Here is a 27,008-nt window from a genome sequence, read left to right as displayed (position 1 = left end):
GCTCTCCACCCCCCCCAACAGGTATAATAGGTATTGTCCCAGGTTTTGAAATACATGGAAAAGAAACGTTGTTCATGCTGCCTTCTGCCCTTGCCCCTAAGAGGCTAGTGATTGTGTTAGTCACCTTTTCTAATTTTACCACTAAATTCAGTGTTTACATTAATTTGTTTTTTCTGTTCATGGGCCAAATTGCAGTTAACAGGGGAGCTGTGGGGAAGAGAAAATGTCCCCTTTTCTCTCTTGTGAGCTTCTTTCACCTATCTGCCTCCGGTGCCAACCGCTGTCTATATTACCACTCAGATTTGAAACCTCTCTCCACTGCCTCGAACTAATTTTGCCTGCTGGGAAATTGGCATGCACCATCACTCTTACTTCAGAGAGACACTAAACCTTTGGCTCCTTACCTTTTATCTCCACGCCAACTTTTGTCCTACTGCTCCACTGCGCTACTAGGGTCCAATTCTTCTCTTGGTGATGCCAGCACCTCATGACGGATGTGGTCCGCTATTCTGCCTGCACCTCCTGCATGTAGCTTCTTTTCACAAACCTAGCTAATCCTCATAGAAGTTATGCTTATTCATCTCATGCCTCGTCCTAGCAACCTAGCTCAGATGTAGAAAAACAATACAAATAGCGCCAGCTGTGGTGTTAGAAATGGGGGTCTCTAGTTGGCAAAGGTAGATACCTTTGTCCAAATAGGGGCCTTGCTACTAGTCAGGGTAAGGGGAATACACTCCTAAAATAACCCCTTCTCACCCGCTTGGAAGCTTGACACGAGCAGACAGGCTTATCTCGGAGGCAGTGTGTAAAGCATTTGTGAACACATACAGTAATACAGTGAAAACACTACACATTGATACCACACCAGTTAAGAAAAATAAGTAATCCTTATCCAAACTAAAACAAGACCAAACAAAAAAAAATCCACAATACAGTATCAAAAATATCCTTAAAAATAGGTTATTCACGCAAATAATGGTTCTAGCAACAAATAACTCCACCTGGAGTTATTATGACGTTGTGACAGATGAAAAACCCAAAGAACAGCGCAGACCTCAAGGTGTGCGCCATTCGGCCCGGAGTCAAGCAGACCCACAAAGGACAGTACCATGGAATTGATAAAAGCAAAGACAGTGCACAGCATCGGGGAGGTGATGCTTCATTGTCGCCTGCGGTGTCGGTTCCCTACGTCCCCAGGAGAGGTGATGCTCCGGTTCCTTACAACGGTACAATGCGATGGATTCGGGAGTCACCCACCTTGAGGATCGGCTCCACGTTGATGAAGCACTGGTGTCACTGAAGGTGGGGCTGTGGTGCGAGTTGAGATGGTGTGCGTAGACGTCATGAGCGGTGTCTTTGGCCCTGGGACAGGCATCGGCCTTGATGATGGCTTCGGAGTTGATACGTCATGGCGCAGCAGGCGGCAGGCCTACAGTGCTAGTCCAGGAGGTGCGTCGTGCTCTTCATGAGTGGTGCCCAAGGCGTTGGTGCAGGTTACGGCGTCGCTCACCGCAATTTGCTTTTATAGCAGCTGAAACAGCAGTTCCAGATGCAGAGAGACAGTAGGGATGAAGTCTTTGTGTCCCTGAGAATTCAGAACAGGAGGCAGGCTCAGATGCAAGCCCTTGTAGATCTTCCTCAAGATGACAAAGCAAACAGCAAAGTCCTTTTCTCCTTCCGTGCAGGCCAACCCCAGACAGCAAACAGCACAGGGACAGTATTCCTCCTCAGCTTCTCTGGCTCTTCTCCTTGGCAATGGTTTTTCTTGATTCCCAGAAGTGATCTAAAAGTCTTGGGTCTGGGCCCCTCTTTTTATACATGAAAATCCATTTTTCTCTGAAGGCAGAGAGTGTTTGTACCTGGCCAAAACCAGTTCTGTCTTCACTGGTGCAGCTTCCTGATAGGAGGTGGAGACAGCATTGTTGAAGGCAGACCGGACCCATTCAGGTGAAAATTAAATATCCTCCCCCTACCCTAAATGCAGCCCAGTTCCATTCAGCCCAGCCTGACTCATCAGACTTCTGGAGCCATAGCCTCTCTCCAACCCCTGTAATCAAAAAGCCAGACATCCAATACACAAAACCCGCAGAGGCACTTTAACATTCTGAGTTCAGGCATACTAAACTTTATTTTTCCACCTTGTTCATTGGTCCAGTTATGTTTATAAGATGTTATATACAAACTCTAGATTCTGTCCTATGGGAACAGGTTGCCTTGCAATAGTGAAAAATGAAATTGGCAGTAATTCACTATCAGGAAATGCCACACACATCAGGGCATGTCCAACCTTTCACATACAATGCACCCTGTCCACAGGGGTACCTTTGGGATAACTTAGGGGTGATTATCATGTAGAAAAGGGAAGGTTTAGGGACAGGCACGTGTGTGCCCTTGCCAATTCGACAAGGCAGTCCCAGACTGCACACAGGCTCTGCAATGGCAGGCCAGAGATACATTTTACAGGCTGCTTCTGTGGGTGGCACAATCAGTGCTGCTGCCCACTGGAAGCATTTGATTTAGAGGCCCCAGGCACACACAGTGCACTAAACTAGGGTCTGACAAGCAACTCAATATGCCAATCATGGAATCACAAATCCAGAACAACAATTTACAGGGGAAGCACTTCCACTTTGTCACTGAACAGCCGTGGCAAAGTGCCCAAAGCATCTAGACCAGCAAAAACATAGGAGGCAAAAGCAAACAAATGCAGGGGAAACCCACACCAATGGTGCCAGGTCTAATAGGTGGGAAGGTAAAAAATATAAAAAGCCATTAGGACTGGCATTTGCAGCCAAAATTGTGATGTCTAAATAGGCAGGATAGTCTTGACTGATTTCTTACCTGAATGAGAGGGCATGAAGCAAATCTCTGGCCAATTGTTCTATAGTCTGTTTGCATGGATAAATATCGTTCATTTTTTTTTTTAAATGGACCAAACAAACATGGTATTATTTTTAATTTCTGGCATTCTTGAGCATGTGGGATGGTCCTAAAAGGCAGTTTATTTTTATCCCCCATACATTTTATTTTGGATGTAAAGTTAGTTTCCTGTGTCCAGAATAGATGACATTCAGGAAGTGGACAATCTTTGTCATGCTCCACGGGTTAACATGGATCTATGTATTAGCATTGCACATTGGGGTTTGCAGCTGGTGCAAACACTCACATGTACTTGGGCTTGGGTTTTTTAATACAGACACACATAGTCTATGGAGCCTGCTCTCAGGACACCCAGTTTTTAGCAAGAGTTACAATATCGTAGAATGAATTTTAGTTAGGGATTTGCAGAAATAATTATTTCCCTTTTATAGTAATGTCTGAAATAAATTGCAATAGAATCACACAAAGCCATTCGATGCAGAATGGTTGGAAGAGGATTAATTGTGTTTGTTTAGTCTTATCTGGAGAGATTTGTTTTATAGTTTGAATGTATTTATTGACCTTGTGTGTTGCTTTTCTCCACAACATTTAACATAATCCAAACACTGAATGATTGTGTCAGAAATAAAGATAGTCATATACTAATATTAGCAAAAATGTTGCAATACAAAAGAAACATATCTCCTGATTTAGAGTTTGGAGATTGGAGTAAAGGTTGGCAGGTTGGCAGAGCACTTAACATTCGCCACCCTGCCTTTACTCCATTTGGCAAAGGTAAAGTTCACTGCTGGTCAAGCTGTGAACTCCATGGGTTTGTTTGAACTGTTGTCTGGCAGTTCATACAACCCCATTTAAAGTTTGGTGTGTGTACGTCTTTAGTGATGGACACTCACACCAACAGTTTAAAGTTTATTCTTTTCCAAAAACAACTCTCAAAGCAGGAGTTTGTAGATATGAAATGAAAAATAATAATGCTCCAACACTATGAGGGTTTTCTCCTAAAGTATGGGGATATATTGTTTTATTTTTACTGTCCCTCACTCTCCGAATATTTCAGATGGTGACAGATGGTAAAAAACAGCCATGCAACTGCCAACTCTCAATAGGGCGGATGGTTGGATGGCTTACCTCTAATGGCCCCAACTTTCATGGGCCGTCAGAGGAAAGTTTACACTGATGGAGTAAATTTAACCCTGGCAGCATAAACCTTACAGTCTGCTAGACTCTGAATAGGCTGGCGGACTGAGAGTTGTTGGACAGGTTACTCTGTTACCGTTGTGATAGAGTCCCTTGTCCAATGAACTCAAGCCAAGCCCTTCTTCTGCCAAATTCAGAGTTCACTACCGGCCCTGCAGTGTTTTCTATAGGTTTCCATACACCACCATCACAAGGCTTCATATAAACCCATTGAAAAATTTGTTGTGAATTCGTCATTGGAGATGATAACTTAAACCACACTTCTAACTAATGGCACCAAATCATGGTAATTTTTTATGATGGTGCAAGGGTAATTTCTTTTATTTTTACGGTCCCTCACAGCCAGCATATTCCACTCTAAATAAGGTGGATGGTGAGAGAGCTTACTGCTGACACCCTGTATTCCCTCTGGCCACTGGAGGATGATTTACGGTGAAAGAGTAAATTTTACTCGGTCAACATGAACCTGGCAGTCTTCCAGACTGTAAATAGGGAGGAGGAACTGAGAGTTTGTCAGACAGGGTACTCCATGGATGTTGCAATAGAAAACACTGTCCACCAAAATCTTAAACAGGCCCTTAATGTAGAAGAAGTTGGAAGTAAGATAAATCAAAACTGAGAAGATGCATCTTGGAACATCTTGTTTTTAAACCAAAAGGTGAGCAAAATATTGATAATACAGAAAATACAGTTTAGGCCTTCCTTTTATATGTCCACAGTCAATAAGTGTCATATGAAGGAGAAGTATACTATAGGTGAAGGAAGGAAGGTGAGAAGACAACAAACTTAATAGATAAATGGAGCTATGAGCGTGCACCAAAACTGCACGTCAATGAATATACTGTAGATAAAAAGGATCATGTCAAGCCCAGCTAAGATAGAATTTCACAAACTACAGTCAAAAATCGATTCAAAATGGAGGCAAAGGGAAAAATATAGATTTTTCAACAAAAAGGATAGTTTAGGCAAAACAGAACAGGAGATGGAAATTCGAGGCTGGCCAAAGAGGAAAATGGATATTGGTGTGTTTTGTATATATTATACAATTCTTCTACAGGTAATTGCAGAAGGAATTAAAGACAAACTTTAAATGATAGAGCTAGTAAACAGAATAGTGAATATGGGGAAATAATCTAGAACTAGGACAAGAGAGTTACGGTGGGGGCCATTTAAAATATGGGCCTATTATGGCAGAGTTAAATGAATGCAGTAAGCAGGCTTCATAATGTGAAAGACGAAAAGAAATGCACAAAAGAAATGAGAACGACAATTATATGTATTTAAAATATAGATAAAGATATGACGAAACTTGGTGGAATAATACGTAAAGTACATAAATGCACATAGCACAAATTCTTGAGAAACTCCATAACATTAAGATATAAGATGTTACATACTCCCTTCCCATGACACTTAAAGAATAGTCAGCTCAGTGATAACAGTGAAATAAGTTTGTTATTGCACCTGAAATATCAGAATAAAAATTAGAGGGAAGAAATAAAGCGTAATCAAAAATAGCTAATTAAGCTTATTAAACTGGTAGATATCAAGGTACATAGAAGAGTTAGATGGTGGGATAAGTTATACATATCATCTCAGAAATATAGTATTTTCAATATAACGTGATGGATAAAACCGAGGTAATAGTTGAGACCGCTGACACTGTGGGGCATATTCACAAGCCCCTATCGCCACCACAACGTCACGTTATATGATCAACATATTCATAAAATTAAAGAGAGGCTCTGGCATGTGACACAGAAAAGGAATAGTCATGCCAAAGTTTACAATATGAACAAAATGAGCTCATATGATGTAACAGATGAAAACAAATATTATGAAATGGATATTTACAACAGAGGGCCTCATTACATTGTCAGGTGTAAACTTCCTACCCGACACCATCTTGGATTCTGAACTGATCGACTCGCGGTTCCGAACGACCGATTACAATGCGACCGAACACTGATTGGTCGGAGTCCCATTGTTTCCTTTGGGAGCCCTTGTTTCGACCGCCACCCGGCCATAACACCAGCTCCTATGGGGAAATGGGGTGTGTGTGGAAAACGTGCACCCTGTTGCAGGCACCCCAATGTACCTGCCACACAGTGTATGGTTTTATAGGGGGTCCCTTAGGTATCCCCTTGGCCCCCTACCAGAGGCCCCAGAATGAAGGGTGCCCTGCTAGGGGCACCCAAAGTCACTTTCCAACAGTTTTTTGGATGTTGAACAGGCCGACTCAGAAAGGCTGTTGGAAATCGACATTGTAATCGGTTGGTCAGAAACTCTGTTCATAGAGGTGCATGATGCTGTTCCGACCGACACGGATACTCCGCGAGCCTGTTGGAACCGATTCGGAATGACCACGTGGTGTGCTTGCTGACCGCCAACATTGTTATCGGTCGGGCGGATTGTAAACCGACAGAGTCGTTCAGGAGGGTTCCGATGCGGTCTAAGAAATGTCAAATGTTGGGTGGAGGCTTTAAGCCCAAGATCGTAATGACCCCCCAGAGTGTCTGTTCATCTAAGTTGTCTAAAACCTGATTGATTGCAGACTTGAGATGGACTACCGGTTAGTCAGTAGCTGAGATCCTCAGTATATAACATCAAATCTAGGGGACAATGTTGCATGAATGAATCTTCTTTGCTACTGGGAATTCTCAGGCAGGTCTCTTCATTTCTTAAATCTTGCCCATGCCATTAACAAAGGGAACCCCCACCCAAATGTCTATTGTTCCACCCCCCCCACAAATAGTACAATCAGTGAATGCCCAGTCCAACAAAGAGATGCAAGTATACATCCTGTAAAATGACTGTTAGTTAGTTCCATAGTTTGCACTTTGGGAGTACTCAGGAATGGGTTAATCTTTGCATTTTGCATGATTTGCAGATGTCACATGTGTGCTTATTGGCAATTGAAAGTGCATGTTGGGAAAACATCCTTGATGTAGGATATGCAGCAAGGGCTTAATGGTAGATTAGCAGCCCTGATCTAACTTGTGGCCTTGGTTTTTCATGTAAATCCATGAGTTTGAAAATGGAAATCTGTAAGGTGGCCAGGATGTGAGAAGAATGGGCATGGTTTGCAATGGCTCATGGTATCCTATAAGCTTTAAGATGTTATGAAATTTTCCAAACTATTCATGCCACATGGCTAAATTAGATAAAGACAATTCTTCTGAAGAATAGTATTATTTACATTGCGAAAAATCAAGTTTGGTTTACTAGTTAAAGGTCACATCTGGCACTACTTTGCTAGCAGACTGCAATGGGTTAAAACGCCTCAAGAAATGTCCTGCCTCAATTGTCATACTAAAACCCTGCCCAAGTTAATTGTTAATCGACTGAAACTTCAACTACGAAATATGGTTGAATCAGAAATTTGGACTCATCCCTGGTTGCTCTACAGCCCATAACCTTTGCACACTGTTCACTCCGGTGCATTATTGGAATATGGATGCTCACTGCAGTCTCTTTGGATGCCTCTACGGCATTTGATTCTTTGCAGAGGAGACACCATCCTAGCAAGAATGGGCCTACTGGGCACATTTTTGAACTGGAACAAGTTACTATGCAACCCTAACCTCAAGATTATACATAATGACTGCCTGTCAACTAATCTCAGTGTTTATAGAGGGACCCGACCGGTCTGCCCTTTATCCCTGATCCTGTTTGAACAAGCTCTCAAAGCCTAGCAGCTAAAGTATGACAACACAAATTTATTTATTTATTTATTTTTGATATTTGTAAAGCGCATCATTTACCCTTGGGCGTCTTGGCGCTAGGCCAGACCCCTAGGTGTAATGCTTAGCATACCCTTATTTCACTCTATGCTCATGACATGACCCACTTTCTAAGCAACCCAAGTAAATGACCTAATGAGATACATTGAGAATATCTTAGATTTGGATCTTTGTCGGGAAACTATCAATTGGGGCAAATTGCAAATGTTCCACCTCCAACAATGGGAGGTGAACTACTTTCCTGTGTCTTCTGATTTCCCACTTGAATGGTGCTGTGTCTTCTGACTTCCCACTTGAATGGTGCGACAGGTCTGTAAAATAGTTGTGTGCCTAGGTGAACCGAGACATGACACAGTCAGAAAGGAGAATTATGGCCAGACAATACTTAAAATGGCTGATCAGGTCCCGCGAGGCATATCCCTCCATCTTTTGTTTGCTGGAACCTCTCACCAAACTCCTCCTCTGCCTTGTTCGTACCCAATCCATCAACTTGACCTGGGCTAATAATCAATCTAGGCTCAAATAGGAAACCTTTACACTGCCATTTCACCTTGGAGGGTTTCAGGCTCCAGACCCCGATTACTACTATGTCTGTGCTCAGGCACACTTTACGCACTAATAGTTCTATCCTGTCCCCTATGCCTGCATTGAGAGCGCTGATTTAGGCCCCAGTCCATTACCATGCTCTCATTATGATGACAGCTAGATGTAGGTCCAGGGTATGGAGTTAACTGGGGAGACAAGTAGGTCTGGGAAATCTCTACTCACCCTCATTTCCCTGTCCCCAGCATTTACTAGTACCCTCTAACATGAACCTAAGCCAGTTTCCAAACTGTTTCAAAGAGAGCTGGTTAAATGGGGAGACCTCTATGACAACAAAACAGTTGTAGCAAAAAATACTTTCACAAGAAACATGCAATGTCCCCCTTAGATATATTTCTTTATTATAAACTGAGAGGTGCCCTAGGTGCAATAACCCCTACCTTCCCAGTGCAACATGAGAATTGCCAGGCACTGGAGAAATGTTTCTTGTGGCCGCAGATGCAAAACACATCAAATGTGAACAGATGAATTGCATGTTGAAGAAGAAAGGTTTTCAGTATTCTTCTCAGCGTCAGGTGTTTATTGGAATCCGCATGTGTCATTGTGAGGAACAAAGAACTGTACTGAAAGAAGTGATAGTAACATGGTAATACTCATGTCATAAAATGATTTGAATATATCTAAGTTGGTCTTATTTTCATTGACTATGAGCTGGTGGTTGGACTGCAACTGGACAGCTGCTACCGCCAGGATCCTTGATTCCATGGTGGTGGCGCAGTGATCTAAAGAAAGGTAATATGCTTGCAGTGCCACAACAGCACCATCGAGCATATTACAAGTTTCCTCACTGCCCTCCTATTCCTGGCGGCGAGCCCACCATGAAAAGGGTAGCAGTAAGGAAACTAGGGGGTCCTTGCCTCTGTGCTTGTGCCCTTCTGAATTTTTGCACCCCCTGTTCCTGCACAGACAGAAATGCACAACATTGTACATTCTGCTCATGGAGTAATGGTCTACCCCGCTCCTATGGTGGTGCCTTTCTAAGGCTCTTCTATGAGCCTTAGAAAGGCACCTCCATGTGACCGCCTCCACAGTCATAATCTGGCCGGCCAACTGACTATAGGTTTGGTGGTCTTGGAGCGGGGCCCTAAATCTAATCAAGGTCTATAATTCTATGATTGTCAAATGTACAAGTGCACAAAAGTTAATGGGGGCTGGAAGCGAAAAATAAAAGTTTTGATCATTCTGTAAAAAGAGTGGAATTGGCAAAACAAATCTGCTTGCCAGAATTTGTAGAAATGTTAACTCTCTGTAGGGGTTATTCTTCTCAGCATATCTGGCAGAATGTTGTACTTTCCTGCATATGTGATTGCTTAATGTTGTGAATTGCCAGGTTTGATGAAACCCACTGAGGGACTCCAAGGACAGGGTTCTACAAACAGGACCGGCTTTGTCGCTGGTGGCACCCAGTGCAACAGTCTTTTTTGGTGGCCCCATGCCCTCTTTCTACACTAATTCCCTCACTACCACTCTCCAGCAATATGCCTCTCAACTCTCCAGAGTCCCTTTCTGGCATACATTTTTATTATTTTATGGTGCTACTCATAGTTCAGTTGCACTCAGTTCTGTGATCTGCATGGTACTCTTCTTTGCAGCAGGCACATTAACCCTGTGCGCTACTTTAAGATGAGTCAAATCTGCCAGTAGATACAGTTCCGATCTTTCACCAGCAGGAACATTAATCAACGGAGTTATCTTAACATTTTTATTGTTGCTTGAAAACTGCTGCGCTTATAAGGACGTTCACCTACGTTTAAACCCATACGTTTTACCACAGCTCCCCCCACCAAAGTCAGCTGCTGGTGCGGCTACACCGGACACACTGCCATAAAGCCGGCCCTGTCTAAAAACCCTGCAAAATGTGGGTATGCCTTGCCATTGTTTTATTACAAATATATAAAAACTAATGGCCAATAACAAAGTATATGCATCAGCTTGTAACGAAAATGTCATTTGCTTTTAATCCCAGTTGTCTGTCCCTGAAATGTTTAACATTACATCATAAATAGTGTTAAGTATTGGCATCTACAGACAGTTTTCAAGTGTCTATCAAATTGCTGGTCACTGACGTTGAGTAATGAAATCATAAAACATTTGGAAAACTGAAAATGCAGAAAGTACACTGATAACATTTTTTTTTTTTAATGTTTCTGTGTTTAACAATACAGGAATATACAATTGATATATTTTTTGCCCAAACCTGGTATGACAGACGTCTGAAGTTTAACAGTACCATGAAAGTCTTAAGGCTCAACAGCAACATGGTTGGTAAGATTTGGATACCAGACACATTCTTCCGAAATTCAAAGAAGGCTGATGCTCACTGGATAACGACGCCCAATCGGATGCTGAGGATCTGGAATGATGGCAGAGTACTGTATACTTTAAGGTAGGATACTTATAATAAATACCTTTACATTTACTTGGAGGCTAATATTTTGGAAATTATACGTTAGTGAAATAGACTCCAAAAAATGACTTTTCGAAAAAAACATAGTCATAGAAAAATATTGCAGTTTCAACTGGAAGATTGATTACCTGTTTGATTAGAATTTTGTACACTGGTATCAATTTATAACAGCACGCTACAAATTGTTTCAGAATAAATATTGCAGGAAGAGTCAGAAAATTTCCCAACAGTGATGAGAATAAAGTATATTCAGAAGATCTGCATATGTCCTAGAGTAGGGTTGAGCCCAACTCATTGTCTTCATTCGGGGAGATATGAAATGTGTTTATGTATTTTTTTATTTAAATAATTGTAAAGTAATGCGCATGTTCGGTTGTACCACAACGAAGTGCTGAAAGGAAAGCAAGACGTCTTGTAATGCAATGAAAGAGGAACTAGAGAGTAACAAGTGTTAATATGTTGTTGACTCCAAAGATCAGGTGAAGGCCTGTCTGAAGAGTTAAATCTTTATGAGATTTCAGAACAGGAGATAGTTAGGCATCTGCCTCTATGTCTTAGTCATTGAAGCTCTCTTACTGGATAAATTGCTCATTTGTTGATTGCGGTTTCGTGCCTGGTGTCTGGGGCTATGCTTTGTTGGTGTTCAGGTCTCTTGCTCCAGTAGATTTTGAGCATGGTGAAAATGATTTTGAAATTAGGCCAGGTTTTTACTGGTAGCCAATGGAGTGCTTTAAGGTCTGTTTTGCATGGTTGTGTCTCACGAGGTTAAAGTAGAGCACAGCGATTCCGTAAACTAGCAATGAGCTTTTTTGGGAACCTTCTGTAGACCATATTATTGTCATCCAGTTATCTCATTACTAGGTCTCTTGTTAATTCAACTCACATATTTTGCATTAAAGGAAGGACCTTCTTGAGCAAGTCCTGCTCAATTAACTTGTAGAATGAATGAAAGATTTATAATAAGGATCATCCTGAGGTTTCATATAGTCTGAGATGTGGAAGTACTGGTTTTCAGGCTTCTAGATCATTCTAATGTAACTTGTAATAGCACGGTGTTACTTTTAACAATTTCTCAGTTTTAGTTCCATTGAGACAGGATATTTTTTTTCTTCCAATGGAACACAAGGTCTAATATTCTGTGACCTTTCTTACTCTAAATTGTTGTCCAATAAAATATGGATTCTGATGCAATCAGTTTACAGCTGGCAATGTACCTGATGATTCTCTAGCAACTAAACCATTGGGGCATGAAAAAATGCATTTTGAGTGAAGGCTCCTCTGGGGTATTGCAAGCCATCCTTTAGAATGAAAATTATATTAATTCAGTAAACCGTTGATAGCTTCTGTTATGGAGGAAGGAATACATCCATTCCATGGATGTGCTGGATACCAATGCCCATGCAATAGGCTGTAGCCTTTTAGTAAGTCACACAGGATGCTGTTCTAATCATTCTGTTTTTGCAGCGGTTTATTGAACTCTTTGTTCAAGTTTTTGCGGTGTAGGATTAGTTTCTTCATTCAATGGCATTTTGAAAGCCTCTCTGAAGTCTCTTTCAAAGTATCCTATCCTTGTCTGAGATAATGATTTGAGCCAAAGGCATCCGAACTGCTAGGTGTAAGCGCTAAGTGGGAACATTTGTTAGGCCTCTCTTCCACCCTCGGGGCTGGCAAGGCGTTCCCATTGGGCTCCTGAGGGTTCGAAGACCTCTGAGGTTTCTCAGAGAGGGGGGCAACAGCTCCAGGTATTAGGCACCTTGCTTCCAGTTTACCTCTCACCAGGAGTGGTAGCCTGAGACTAGCCACCCACACCAGGGTCTGTACCATGAGGCTGAACAGGTGCCTGTCTCGTCAGGACTTTCACTGGGAACCACCACCCTCCCAATGATGACACACTCTTTTTGTGTCATGCAGATGCCTGCCTGGTGCAGGTCTCCAGACCTCTGTCTTTGTGACATCATAAGGGGCACCTCCATCTCAGTAGTGGCCACATAAGGGTCAGTCTTGGGGTGCTCACAACCCTTGATCCACTGGTCCTTCGACTGTGGACTCTTTTCACCTCCTGCCCTGCGATCTGGGCCTCTTTACTCTCTCTTTTGGAGTGGTCCACTAGAAGACTGAACTATTAGTGCTCCCTAAGTGGTCACCCCGCCCAGCTCTCCTGACACCGGGGGGCAGAGCATTCCCCTTAATGCAGTCTACAGGCATATGATGATTAACCATGACCCTCCACTGCGACTCTCCACCCTGCCCCACTCCAGGGATACCAGGGCCATGGAGCCGAAAAGGTCTTGCCCCAGGGCCTGAGTAATCCTACACCCCTAGCTGGTGTACTGCTCTGGAGAATCCAGTCTTCCCACTACCATGGTCTGGCTGGTTGTGTTTCTCAAAGCAATGAAAGGACTCACATTCACTTTCACCTGGTGGAAATGAAAACTCCCACCCTAGGGTAGGCAGTGAAATTGGCATTTTAAAACTTCAAAATCAAGCTCCATTGGCAGGCCTGAGACATGTGTAAAGGGCACAAAAAGTGCAGCATGCCCTCTAGTAGCATTTAATTTACAGGTGTTGTGTGCATAGAGTGCCACTTTACTAGGGACTTAGAAGTAAATTAAATGTGCCAATTGCATTTAAGCCAATTCCACCATGTTTAAAGGAGCGAGCACAAGCATTTCAGTACTGGTTAGCAGTAGCAAAGTGTGCAGAGTCCTAAACGCCAACACAAAATTGTTCAGAAAACAATGGAGTGAAGGCAAACATTATGGGCACGATACTGAAGAAAGGGCACAGTCCAACACGACCCCCCCTTGAGCCAATAGCCAGGTTAAACTAATCAGTACCTTAATGGGCATCCCTGCTTAGGCAACATAATTAAGGTCCTGTTTTGCAGGGGCACATGTCAGTTCGATGCCTTTCTGAACTAAGTTGGATCCCTCTGTCAACACTCTCCTGAGCCACCGGAGTGATCCTTTGGGAACCATTCTCCTCACTTGTGGACCCCATCTGTGCAGCACCTTACCTTAAGTTGTTCAGATATGCATCCCAGTACACAGACAGTTCCACTAACTGACAGTAACCAACAGAGGCCACTGAAAGCTATCAGTGTCAAGAACCAGGCCCTGGGCTATCCATTCCTATGTGGAAACTTCAATCGGGGACATTGGATAGACCTCTCTGACAGCCTTGGGGCTCCAGAGGGTTGTATTACCTGTGAGGATTCGCAGGTTGGAGAGCACCAGCTCTGGCTGTTAGGCACCTTGCTTCCACCTCACTGTACCTCCCACAAGTTCATGGGTGGTAGTCTGAGACTAGCCACTCAGCCAGGGTCTGTACCATGAGGCTGAACAGGTGCTTAGCAAGACAAGACTTCCACTGGGGAACCACCATCCCTCCTCAAGGGATGTCTGTGTCATGCAGGGGCCTTCCTTGTGCAACCTCCAGTCTTCTGTCTCTGTGACAGCACTAGGAGCACCTCCAGGTCAGATGTGCGCTCATCAGTGTCAGTCCTAGGGATCCTCACATCCCTTGATCCACTGGTCCTTCCACTGTGGACATTTCCACCTTCTTCCCCTCCATCTGGTCCTTTGTACTCTCCCTTAGATGTGGTACCTCCAGAAAAATTAACTGTCTAGGTGCCCCTCTCATCTTTCTTGACACTGGGGGCAATATCATTCCCCACAATGAAGTCTAGGGTCATCTGGGGGCTAACTAAGACCCTCCTCCGGATCACCACCCCACCCCACTCCATGGATACCAGGGCCATGGGGCAAATAAAGTTCTGCCTCTGTGTTATCCTACACAGAGGGTTGGTGCTCTGCTCTGGAGAAACCAGCCTTTCCACTACCATTGACTGGCTGGACCTGGTATCCCTCAAAGCAGTGACCCATTCACTTTCATCAGAGAGTTAGGTGGACATGGCAGTTTACAACTGAACACACAGACTGCATTGGCATATCTGAGACATGTTTAACACCTTCGACGCTCATGACGAGCTGAGCTCGTCATGAGCCACGGCGCTCCGGTGCTGATGACGAGCTCCGCTCGTCATGGCCCGTGGAACGCTCAGGTGCGGGGAGAATTCCCCTCCTGTGCAGAGCGTTCCACTGGAATCAATACATCTGTGACGAGCTGAGCTCGTCATGAGCACCGGAGCGCCGTAGCTCATGACGAGCTGAGCTCGTCATGAGCATGGGGGCGCTGTATGCGCCCCCCTCCCCTCAGCACAGCGGTCGAATAACCCCCGCAGCGAAGGGGTTAAAGGGGAGCTGAATTGGGTGTCACAATAAGTGCTGCTGGCCCACTAGTAGCCTTTCATTTCCACACCCTGGGTACACAGAGTGCCACTTTACTAGGGACTTACAAGTAAGTTATCAATTGGGTGTAAGCTAATTCTACCATGTTTGAAGGAGAAAGCACAAGTACTTTAGCATTAGTTAGCAGTGGTAAAGTGTGCAAAGTCCTAAAAAACAGCAAAACCGCATTCAGAAATAGGAGGGTGAAGGCAAAACGTCTGGGAGGACCCTGTGAAAAAGGGCTGAGTCCCACAACAGTTATTGTGTAGGTGCTGTTGGACTTTAACAATGCTTTCAGGCTCTTGAATAGCACTCAACTTGTTGACTTGTTTGAAAGTAGGTGAGAAATAGTGATTATCTCGTCAAGAGATCATTCCTACTTTAAAATCACAGTTTGTTTGAATCTTCCAACAGAAATCCAAACCTACTGATCAGACAAATTCCCTTAAAACTTGGGTTTTAACAAAAAGAGTTGGTTAAAAAAGTAATCAAAATAACTGCATCGACAACTGAGAGCAGTACTGTTATTTAAAAAGAATTATTGTGACTTGAAATATTTTATTAGTTTGAATTATACATCAAAAACTATTACAGAAAGTCAAACAGGTTAAAGGGAATGTAGTGGAAATATGGTATTCATTAGTCATTTATAAATTGTAAATCAAAAAATAACAAAAAAGAAGCCGGGGGAGTGGGATATTCATTTGTGAAAATAAAGCACACCCGTTTTAAAATGTCAGGACTGTGAAATAAAACATAATAAAACCATCTCAGAATCAAAACGTTGGGGTTGTTACTTTAAAAAGTAATATAGTCTATCCTATGTTGAAATAGATTTGTAAATAAAGGTGTAAAAATTTAGACCTGTGTTGAAATACCCTCCCGTACACGATTATTATATCATGTTAAGGAATCCTGGCATAGCAACATATACTCCTTCTGTACACAATTTCCTTTGGAGATAGTGAAATTGTAAAACTTTTACATTTCTAATAGAAGACACCTTTAATGTCATACTATAGGCCTAGAAATTTGGACCTGTCTAGCATCTTCTAACAGAGTGAAATTTAAATTCAACGCTTTCGAACATGTGATATATTACTGTACCGTTCAGAAAATGTATGCTTGCTATCAGGTTTTGTTTGCTTTTTCCGTGTTATGTTATGTTAGGGATTTAATTTTGCTCTTACCGTTTATTTTTTCAAAGACTAAAAATATTGTGGGGTTCAATATTTTTGACAAACGATTTGACTAGTCAAAAAGGTAGTTCCAAGTTTAGTGGGTTGCCAGAGAGATCAATGGGTCTAAGTTAATTCAACTAAGAGATGAGTCATGATTTTAACTGTTCCAGGAAAGTACAAATCTGCAATGTGGAGCACTCCTCGCGCACTGAAAAAGGTCATATGCTTCATACATAAAGCACTTGGCCAAGGCTGTGTGTGGCCTTGCACTATGTCAACCACCCAGAGACGCAAAACATGAAATGTGAGACTGAAAAGAGCATTCATTATACGTGAATGATAAATGACAGTGCAAGATGTAGGACTGCATTCGGTATTTCATTAATAGTAGGGCTGGGCAGTGAACTCCACTCTGCCGGCGGAGTACGCCGAGTTTTGATATTCAGCACCTCGCTTGGAGAGCAGAGTTCAGCAAAAACTCTACCTCCCCTGCATAGCTGAGATTTTCTGGTGCCCATCCTAGGTGGGAGTCCCCTATTGTGACCGTGTGCGAGCAGATCAATCTGCCACACCTCAGTGCTGGCTGCTCACTTTTGGCTGCCATTGCAGCCTGCCACCAGCAGCAACCACCTGGGCAGAAAATGCACAGGCAGGTGAGGGCAGCTGGGAACAGGTGAAGCATCTGGGTCTGCTGGGCCAACACAATGGATATAGTACAAAGTAGACACCACAATTGGACAGAGAGCACCAAGCCAGCGAGAGTCATAATCACTGTTGGAAAGATGCTTATTAGTAGTGGTAAATATTTATCTACCACAGGCAATAAGGTCACTAACACAGTCAAGGGCCCAGAATAGGTCATAGAAAATGATTCCCATACTCAACCCTTGGTAGCTTATCTGTTAGCAGGCAAGCTTAACTTCAAAGACAGATATGTAAAGCCAGTAGCTGCTCCTGGAGGGAGTGCTGCAGGGCGGTAAGGCGGGCGGTATTAGGGCAGGGCGGGGAGTAGTAAACTCCGGCATATGGCCAATTAGAGTTAGGCAAATAGATAAATAAATAAAACAAATTAAATTGCACGCAATGCAACACATTTCGCATTGTAGCGCGTGCAATTTAATTCATTTTATTTATTTATTATTTACCTAACTCTGATCTGCCGTATGCCGGAGTTTACTACCCCCCACCCTGCCCCTTCCCCGCCTCACTGCTCCTCAGCACTCCCTCCAGGAGCTGCTACTGTGTAAAACATTATAAAACACCAATTCAGTAAATAATTAGGACACAACAAACAATAAAAACCCAGCACCAATTTATAACAAGCATTTACAATGCAACGGTTTCGCCTTTGTAAAAGTTCGAGCTATTGGCATTGTAAATGACAAATTTTGTATTTATGTGTTAGTTTTGAAAACAGATAAATAAATGGCATTGTCATTTACAATGCCAATAGCTTAATCTCTCACAAATGCGAGACCTATTGCATTTGCACACACACACATAGCACAAACACACACACACAGAGCCACACACACACAGACAGAGCCACACACACACAGCCACACACACACAGCCACCCACAGTCATTCACATAGAGCCACCCGCACACACAGAGCCACCTACACAGAGCCACCCTCACACACACAGAGCCACCTACACAGAGCCACCCTCACACAGACAGAGCCACCCTCAAACAGACAGAGTGGGGGGGATGGACACCTGCACAACGAAGAGGAGCGGGGGTGGAGGAGACCTGGATGAAGGTGTGACTCCAGCCATTGTGAAGTACACACACAACCCAGTAAATCCTGTTTTTCTTGCGGGAGGGGAAGTGTGGAAAGTATTAACAAAGCCGACCACCTACCTTAATAGGTGGCCAGCAATTAGAACAGTAACGAGCCCGTCCTTGTGTTTTCATGCATTCTCTGCTGACAGACGGACGGACATTCCTGAGACAGACCTACTCAGCCGAGTCCCTGCAAGTTAAACCACTTTCTGTTAATTAGAAGGTAGAGCCGGGAACCTGTGAAGACGGATCCCCTCATATCCTGTCCACCCCGCCACTCGCCAGCCTACATCAGAGGTGTCTCCGCCTGGGAGGAAACGGGTTTCACCAATCTGAAAGGTGACAAAGGCGCACGCGGAATGTTGTGGTGGAACCGGAAACCTTTGCTTTTCTCTGCACTAATCCACATCAGAGTGTACCCCGAAGCACTCATAGACGGCTGGGGTAGAGTCGTGCTGTCCGCCTTGGCATGTTGCAGCACATGAGTAAGGGAGCCTTGTACATACTGAGGAAGGAGGCGGGGGCTCGAGACTGTGGATAAAAAGGGGTGGTGTGTTTTACCATTAGCCCTGGGACGGTTGAGGAGGCCCTTGGAAATTCTTCATGGGGTGCACCTTGAAGGGATGAGCCATCACCTCTTCAATCAGTTTTAGAAGGGATGTCACACGCCTGACAACTTATGTCAGACCCTAGGCCCACAGACGGGCAAGGCTGGACTACATCATTTATTACACCGCCTCTTTTCGTATCGTAAGTCCTGGCAATACCGCGGCTCCTTGTGTGCATTACGCCCCTTGTGTAGAGGGCTGTGAGGCCAGGCTCAGAAGTTGGTATCAGGTGGCGGGCGCCTGTCTTCCCAGCCCTGCCAAGGATCACAAGCTGTTTGACTGTCCCTGGCCACCCCTCTCCTGCCTCACACTCGCCGAGGAAACAATAGTGCCTTGAGGTCTTTTCTATCTCGCTACACTCAGTTCCCTAATAATCCACACGGGGCTCCCACAAGACATTTGGCAATTCGATTTAGCACTTTTCAAGACTCCCCCGGGTTTCTCACCCCTGGCTTCCTCTCAGCCCTTACTTATGTTACGAGCAGGACCACGCGATATTTGACAGGACGTTTTAATAACACGGCTCTCCCACATCGCTTTTCACCCGCACAGGGCAGCTAAGCACTGTACCACAGGAGATGTGACTGAAGCTGCTGTCAACTGAGGACGGGCAGTCGGTACCGGGGAGGGGGGGGTTGGGGAGCAGGCTGTCTTGGGGAGCATGCCAGTAGCCTTTACTGGAGAGCGCTCTAGACACTCTGTACCACTGTGTCCTGGGGGAAGCCTGCCAGCTGTCTCTACCAGTGTAAGGAGGAGCAGTCGGTATTGGGGGGCAGTCTGTACCAGCGAGCAGTGTGAGCAGTCTGTACCGGGAAGCAGTCTGACTTAGGAAGACCTGGCAAGCACTCTGGAGAGTAGTATAGACAAACTCATGCAGTCTCTTATAGGGTGCAGCACGAGCAGTCTCTACTGCGCGGCTGTCTGAGCAGTCTGTGTCCAGGGGAAGATTGTCAGCAGTAAGTACATGGGAGCAGTCTGTACAGGGGAGCAGTATGAGCAGTCTGTACCGGTGAGCTGCCTGCAGTCTTCTATAGAGCAGTGTAGATAGACAACCGCACCAGTGTTATGTCCCGAGAGAAGTCTGTCTGCTGTTTGTACTGGGAACGTGGCATAACGGCCCGAGCTGCCGACTTTGAAGCTGGGGAACCGGGTTATAGTCTCTGTGTCCGCTCACCATCCTGTGATTCTGAGCAAAATCCCGTAATCTCCTCCTGTCTAAAATACAAATGTGTCCTTGTGTAACGTAACTGGGGCTCATGTAAAGCACTCAGATACCTTCGCGTCGAGTTCTCGCTATATAAAACAGCAACAAAATCTGAGAGAACAGTGAGCGCTGCGGTCTGTACTAAAGAGCTTGCTAGGTAGTTCATACAGTAGAGCAGTGAGTTGAACATGAGCATAGCGTCTGCACAAGCACCCTGCCCTTGAAAGTAGTGCTCGCTGTCTGTACAGCCGTACGTGGCTGCAGCACGTCATTGGTGACAATTTCTGCCAGCCCCGGACTATTTACGGAAAGGTGCACGGGTGACCTATGACCACTGTAATGATAACTATTGTATATAGCACTTGATGCTGCCCTTCTAATTTTATATGCGCTTTAAACAACAGGTGTTAGTAGTAGTTAATTTAATGTTATTCAGTGCACCGATTGGTAACTCTCGACTTTATGTCGCTGCCTTACTTCGCTTATGGAGTTAGTGCACCAAGGTGTCCTGGCAGCAAAGAGGGTTGCAGGAGAGGCCATGCATGAAAGGTCACTGCACCGGAGGAGCGCCGTGGGGGCAGGTTAGGGGAGGGTCACAGGGCGAACAGGTCACATACCAACCACTTCTGTGTCCGCGCTGACCCAGCCCAGTCACACTTTTCAAGCTACTTCCTCGACCACTTAGAGTGAGCTAACTAAGCGTGCGTGCGGACACAGCAGTGGGAGCGGAACCAAAACTACAACTCCCAGAGTGCCTCACTGATGAGATAAAACCCATTGCTAGAAGCTTAGACGCAACTAGTCGCCATATAGATGACCCGAGGGAAGTGTGCATGTGAGGGTGTCGCACACAGTAGAGATCACTTCTACGAAAGGCACAAAGGGGAAGTTATCTACAAATCGGCAAACTTCAAGCACAGAGAAACTTCGCCGGGAGAACTGTGAGCAGAGAGAAACGAAATACTGTCCAGAAGCTGCGTACTCTCACTGGATAACAGGGAGACGACATGAGACGTACAAAGGAAAACGAAAATCCATGCACCAAAAAAACAGAGACGACACACTCAAAGATGGAAAACAAACGGAACAAGCACTCACCTGGGGAACAACGGAGGCCCAGCACGGAGCGGGCATTTTGGCAACCCCGCCCACGGCCGCGGTAATGTGCGCTTTGAAAAACATGAAGAACACGGACAGGGGGGGGCGGGAACGGACAGCGGGAGGGGGGTCGGGAAGGCTTTCTCCGTTGATAATGTGCGCTCTGAAAAACATGAAGCACACGGACAGAGGGGGGGGGCTGGAACGGACAGCGGGAGGGGGGTCGGGAAGGCTTCCTCCGTTGGCGGTCGGCCGCGGAATGAGAACACAAACATGGACGCAACAAAAAAATAAACCCCGCCACGGCCGCGATGACGACATCGCAGAGGCGGAGATGGAAAAAATCTCGGGAACGCCCACGAATCTGGTCCGGCCATGACGGACAGATCTCTGTTCCAATGGCTAGCCTCCATTTATGGAGCTAGCCAATGGAAGCAGAGGCGGGACTACGCCCCACACTGTAGAGACATAAGATTTCTCCTGGGCGGAGCCAGGCGAAACCTAAAAATAGGAAATATTTGTATCTTTAAAATGAATCCAAAACGAAAATAATCCACTGTAGGGAACCAGAGATGTGAATTATTAAAGATCAAACACTTTCTAGCGCTTAGAAACCAATAGGGCCACTTCTGGCCATTTGGGCACCATCGAAAGGGACAAAGTCGAAGTTTGAGGCCGACCACGATGGAGCCCTGACCGGATACATTAAGCAGGGGGCCCCGGTCAAGATTTTACCTTCACACTTAGTAACTTTTCTGGAGGATTTCTCACCAGTCGTTGTGCAGCCTCCTCCAGCAGGCTGGATTCAGTGTAGGTTCACCGGATTTCCTTTCTGTGGGTCCGAAGTGTCCAAAACACAATCCCAGTGTCTGGAATCTCCAAAATGGTCCTTGAAATGTTGGAACCACAATTCACACAATGCACCTGAATAACACACTTAAAGGTACACTGGATACACTCCAAGCAGGGGACTCCTGGTGGAGTTGATGCGGGTGAGCTCTGTTAACCTGTAGCTTGCATGGATCCCACCCTTTATTCCTCTTGAAACAAGGTACATCCAAAGGGCTGTAGTCTCAAATAATGAAGCCGGCGCAGTCAGTCAGAATGCAGGGCCTGATGGTGCCGGTCAAGTTTCCACCTTGGCAATCCTTCTTCTTCTCTCAGTTTCAAGCAGCAGAGCTGAGAGGCACTGCCCCTGTCAGATAAGTATTCAGTGTTCTCTGGGGTCACACCGGAAGGCACTCCTGTCCAATGAGGTGCAGGACGACACCCCAGAGCATGACCATTTCCTCCAAAGTGTGGCACAATGGTCTCTCAGAAAGCACTATTCTCCAAAATTCCATATGGCTGAAGTCCCAGCAGAGAGGTAAGAGCTTACTAAACCAACCCTCCAGGATGGCTCATCTCCATATTACCTCCTCCCTGGCCTCGGCACATTCATTCTTAAGCATGCCATCTGGCTGGGTTAAGTTGGGGTGTAAATAAAATGCCTGTCTCATCCTTCTCTTGAAGATTATTGTTTACAACCCCTCCCCCTGCTCTGGCATTCCTATGTAGCAGAACCATGCCCTCCCAGAATGGCTCTCTAACCCCAGGGTCTACTTGTCACCTTATCAAAGTAGCCTGGATAAACTACCTAACGCTGACCAATGAGGACAGACCACTGGAAGGCTGAATTTTGGCTTACAGACACGAAACTCTTAAAACTTCTTGTCTGTACATTTAGGATAAATTCAACAACAAAAGTTTGTTGGAATTATCAATACCATTCTAGGAAGTTCTTGAATGATATTTTATGACATTGCTGATGTTAGTTATTATTTGATTACTTCTTGCCATGTTAACTGTTAGATTTGTGGGTCTCTAGTTGGCAGAGGTAGGTACCTTTGACAAATAGGGACTCTTGCGTCTAGTCAGGGTAAGGGGGTACACTCCTAAAATAACCCATGCTCACCCCCTTGGTGGTAGCTTGGCACGAGCAGATCGGCTTATCTCAAAGGCAGTGTGTAAAGCATTTATGAACACATACAGTAACCCAGTGACAGCACTACAGATGGACACCACACCAGTTGTATATTAAAAATAAGTATTCTTTATATAGATTTAACACAAGACCACAAACAACAAAAATCCACAATACTGTACTTAAAATGGTAGAATTAGCTTAGTTCTCTTCAGATGTTAAAATGCGACACTTTGAGTTCAATGTACCTTAGGATGCGTAATGCTATACAGTGAAAGTGTTGCAGGGAAGGTGATGCATCAGTTCCTTACACGCAGGAACAGTGATGCGTCTGTTTCTTACTGCTCTTCCGTGGGGGAGCGACCCGCACTGCTGTGATAATATGAAGATCTCGTGCAATGAAAAAAAAATTGCGTCTTTGTATGATGCGACACAATGCGTGCACACCCGACGACCGTGCGGTGGCTCAACGATTCTTCTGAGGCGCGACAAGCCCTGTGACACGCTTCTCCGGTGATGCGAGGCACTTCAGCGATGCGACAGCTGCAGCGGTGACACCCTTCTGCAGTGATGCGATGACAGCGGATGCAGCGGCGATACGCTTATCCAGTTGTGCGAGACGCTTCGGCGATGCGACAGCTGCAGCGGCAACACCCTTCTTCAGTGATGCTATGACAGTGGCTGCGGCGGCGACTGGCTTCTCCGGTGATGCAAGACGCTTCTGTGATGTGAAGCCACAGCTGCAGTTGCGACACCCTTCTTCAGTGATGCAACGTCAGTGGCTGCGGCATGATTTTTTCGTGTGAGTCGCGCTTCCAGATCCTTGCAACACGCAGTCCCTCAGAAAGCCCAACATAACTGCATGCATTTCCAAAGAACTCTTGGGGAGCTGGTTGGTAAAGTCTGTTGTCCCTGAGACTTCAGTAGGAGGCAAGCTCTTTCTAAAGCCCTTGGAGATCCTTCACAAGTTGATGAAATTACACACAAAGTTCCTCTCTCCTCTCTTTGGCAATTAGGCAACCACTGCAGGCCAATCCCCCAAGCAGCACTTAAGCTTAGGGATAGTTTTTCCTCAGTATCTCTGGTTCCTACTTTTCATCAAAGGTTTCTTCTTGTTTCCCAAAAGTGATCTAAAGTTCTGGGGTCTGGGTTCCACTTTTTATACACAGTTTCACTTTGTTCTCTGAAGGCGGAGAGGCCTTTGCCTCAACCATAATAGTTCTGGTCAGTCCTGGAAGACTCTGTTTACATGACTCCTTCTTTCCTTTCACAGTGCAGGGCAGGGACATCAGACACACCACAGGAGGTGGAGCCAGCATTGTGGAGGGAAGGCACAGCCCTATTCAGGTCCCAGGTGCTACTCCTCCAATATCTCTCTATTCAGCCCTGTACTGACTCACCCTGTCTCCTGGAATCCCCCAGCCCCTGTCACTCAAACTCCAGACAAGGAAAACACAAGCTAGCAGAGGCAGGATTTGATAGTTAGGCAAGAAAATACCTACTTTCTAAAAGTGGTATTTTCAAACACAGAATGTTAAAACCAACTTCACTAAAAGAAGTTTTTTATCATTCTGAGTTCAGGCATAATAAACTCGAATTTCTACCTAGTTCCCTGAGTCAGTTAGGATTATAAGATGTAATAATCAAACTGCCCATTCTGGCCTATGGGGAACAGGTAGCCTTGCAATAGTGAAAAACGAAAATGGCTGTAATTCACTATTAGGATATGCCACACACATCAGGACATGTCCTTCTTTTTACCTACAATGCACCCTGTCCTTGGGCCTACCATAAGGGTGACTAATATGCAGAAAAGAGAAGGTTTAGGGACTGACAAGTGGGTGCACAGCCCCAGTCAGCATGGCAGTAGCAGACTGCACACAGACTCTGCAATGGCAGACCTGAGACACACTTTTACAGGCTGCTTCTGTGGGTGGCACAACCAGTGCTGCGAGCCCACCAGCAGCATTTGATTTACCAGCCCCTGTACACGCGCAGTGCACTGTACTAGGGTCTGACAGTAAATGACATAAGCCAATCATGGAGTCACTAATCCATACATCAATTTACAATAGGGAGAGCACGTGCACTTTAGCACTGATCAGCAGTGATAAAGTGCCCAGAGTCATAGAACCAACAAAAACAGGTAAGACAAAATACAGGAGGAAGGCAAAAAGTTCAGGGATCACCCTGCAAAAAGGGCCATGTCCAACATTAACCTATGTGGCAATTGATTTGTAATGGGGAAAATGACTTAGGCAATTTTTCCAGCATCATGGCTTATAAAACATATTTTATAAGGACCATGCCTACAGATGCTCACTCCACAGCGCTCCTAGCACAAACGCCAATTTTCGGAAGCACTTTACAACAGTGTGGGGAGTGAAATGTGCAATTTCCCTAATCCCAAGGCAGATACAACTTATTTTATAAGGGCTCTACTTATAAATACCAGGTCCCCCAGTACTGGAACACTTAGGGGCAGCCCTGGGGATACCTAATATGCCAAAACATTGTAGTGTATTAATTGTAAGTAGCCCTAACACCAAAGTTGAGTTTGGGCACAATTTGTATTTTGTATTTTAAAAGAAGTCCTACAATGCAGAGCTGTTTTAAAACTGACCTCAGACCTCAGCAGTGCACACATGCAAGTGCAGAAAGGGTTGCTGGCCTCTAAACTTCCATGCCCTATTATATAATAGAGACATAAAGGTAGTTTCAATCCCCCTGCCCTTTTATGTACTAGGGCCTTATATATGGGAGGTCATGCCAATCATAGGGCTTCGCTACCCCATAACGTACTCTAGTATACTTAGGTGTTTTCACTGTATTCTAAGTGTCTCTTTCAGTACAGCACTGGCCCTGGGCCTGCATAGCAGAGCCCAGGACACTCTCAGACTCAGAAAACTAGCATCTAGTGTTCCCAAATGGGACAAATAGTGGGGGCACACTGCAAACAGGTACTGATTTCCAACACTCACCTTGATCAGAATGATTCACTGAAATGTCCATATTAGAAGGCACCATTTCCCCACCAATGGTGTAAAACAGGAAGTACAGCTACAGTTGTCAGGTTCAAAGCTTGAGCCTTCCTCAATCCTGGTGGAACATTGTACTGTACTGAACAGTGTCAGCACCCCTCCCTGATGGAAGGGGCTGCCTTTAAATGTCATGTAACATGGGAGCACAGTGTGCACACGTGTGTTGCTTCAAGGCCGCAATGTGCCCTGTTTTTGCTGTGAGCACTTGCCTTTATGTTATGGCATAGAAGACAGAGGAGCAGCCCAGCTGCTTTAGGAGAGGCCCACCTGTGTTTTAGAAGCCCTCATGCTTTTGACCTAGTCCTGGTCAGATATGATCCTCTCTCTTCATAGGTAAGATTCAGCCACCACTGTGTACCTCCTACATGCACCTGCTGCTGGTGCAGTGTCCACACAAGTTATATTTGATTTTCTGCGGGTGCAACCATCCCTCATCCTTATTCTGCTTCTGTGTCCCCTGATTTAGCTATAGGGTAGCCACCTCACTATGTGATACAGCCGAGATACTTTCCAGTATGTGCTTCCAAGTTACAAAGTAATGCATTCTGAGCATTGCAGTTTTGATTTGCACACACTTGACTAATTACAAACCACAGCCAGCCGCACTAATGTACACCTTAGAAACCCTGAAGGTGAAGAGTAAGGTGTCAACGTCATTTCCTAAACAAACCTAGCCTTCGCTCATTAACAAGACGCACTCAACCATCACTTTTATCCAAATCGCTTCAAATCTCCGTGGAGGCAATGACCAAAAAGGAGGTGACATCGCAAGTCCAGGAAACTAGGACTTAAGAGACCTGTGAAGGATGGCATGGATGGCACAACCAAACCCTAGCTGTCATGTCTCCGTGTTCCAGGCTGGTCCTGACCTCTATTTCCCATCACTGACTCTGCCTGTGACATCAGGGAATTCAGAGTGATGTAGTAATTGCCTCGTGGCCTTTGGGACAGGCGTGCCTATGGCTTTCTTCTGCCAGCCATGCCCTCAGGCAGGGGTGCCCACTAACG

At 45.0% G+C, this 27,008-nt stretch overlaps 1 protein-coding gene across 3 annotated transcripts in view; it reads left to right on the top strand.

Annotated features, from left to right (window-relative positions):
- GABRG2 (gamma-aminobutyric acid type A receptor subunit gamma2) overlaps positions 1-27,008 on the top strand; it is a 561,032-nt gene that overhangs the window by 270,193 nt on the left and 263,831 nt on the right. For 2 of the 3 annotated variants that reach the window (XM_078653408.1, XM_078653407.1), the window contains exon 4: positions 10,589-10,809. In XM_078653408.1, the coding sequence (XP_078509534.1) occupies positions 10,589-10,809 (221 nt within the window). The remainder of the gene's footprint in view (positions 1-10,588; positions 10,810-27,008) is intronic. The other variant, XM_078653409.1, reaches the window with a different exon arrangement.

Source organism: Lissotriton helveticus, chromosome 7, assembly GCF_964261635.1.
Source record: "Lissotriton helveticus chromosome 7, aLisHel1.1, whole genome shotgun sequence".
Taxonomy (NCBI): Eukaryota; Metazoa; Chordata; class Amphibia; order Caudata; family Salamandridae; genus Lissotriton; species Lissotriton helveticus.
This window is presented reverse-complemented; position numbering and strand designations above follow the sequence as displayed.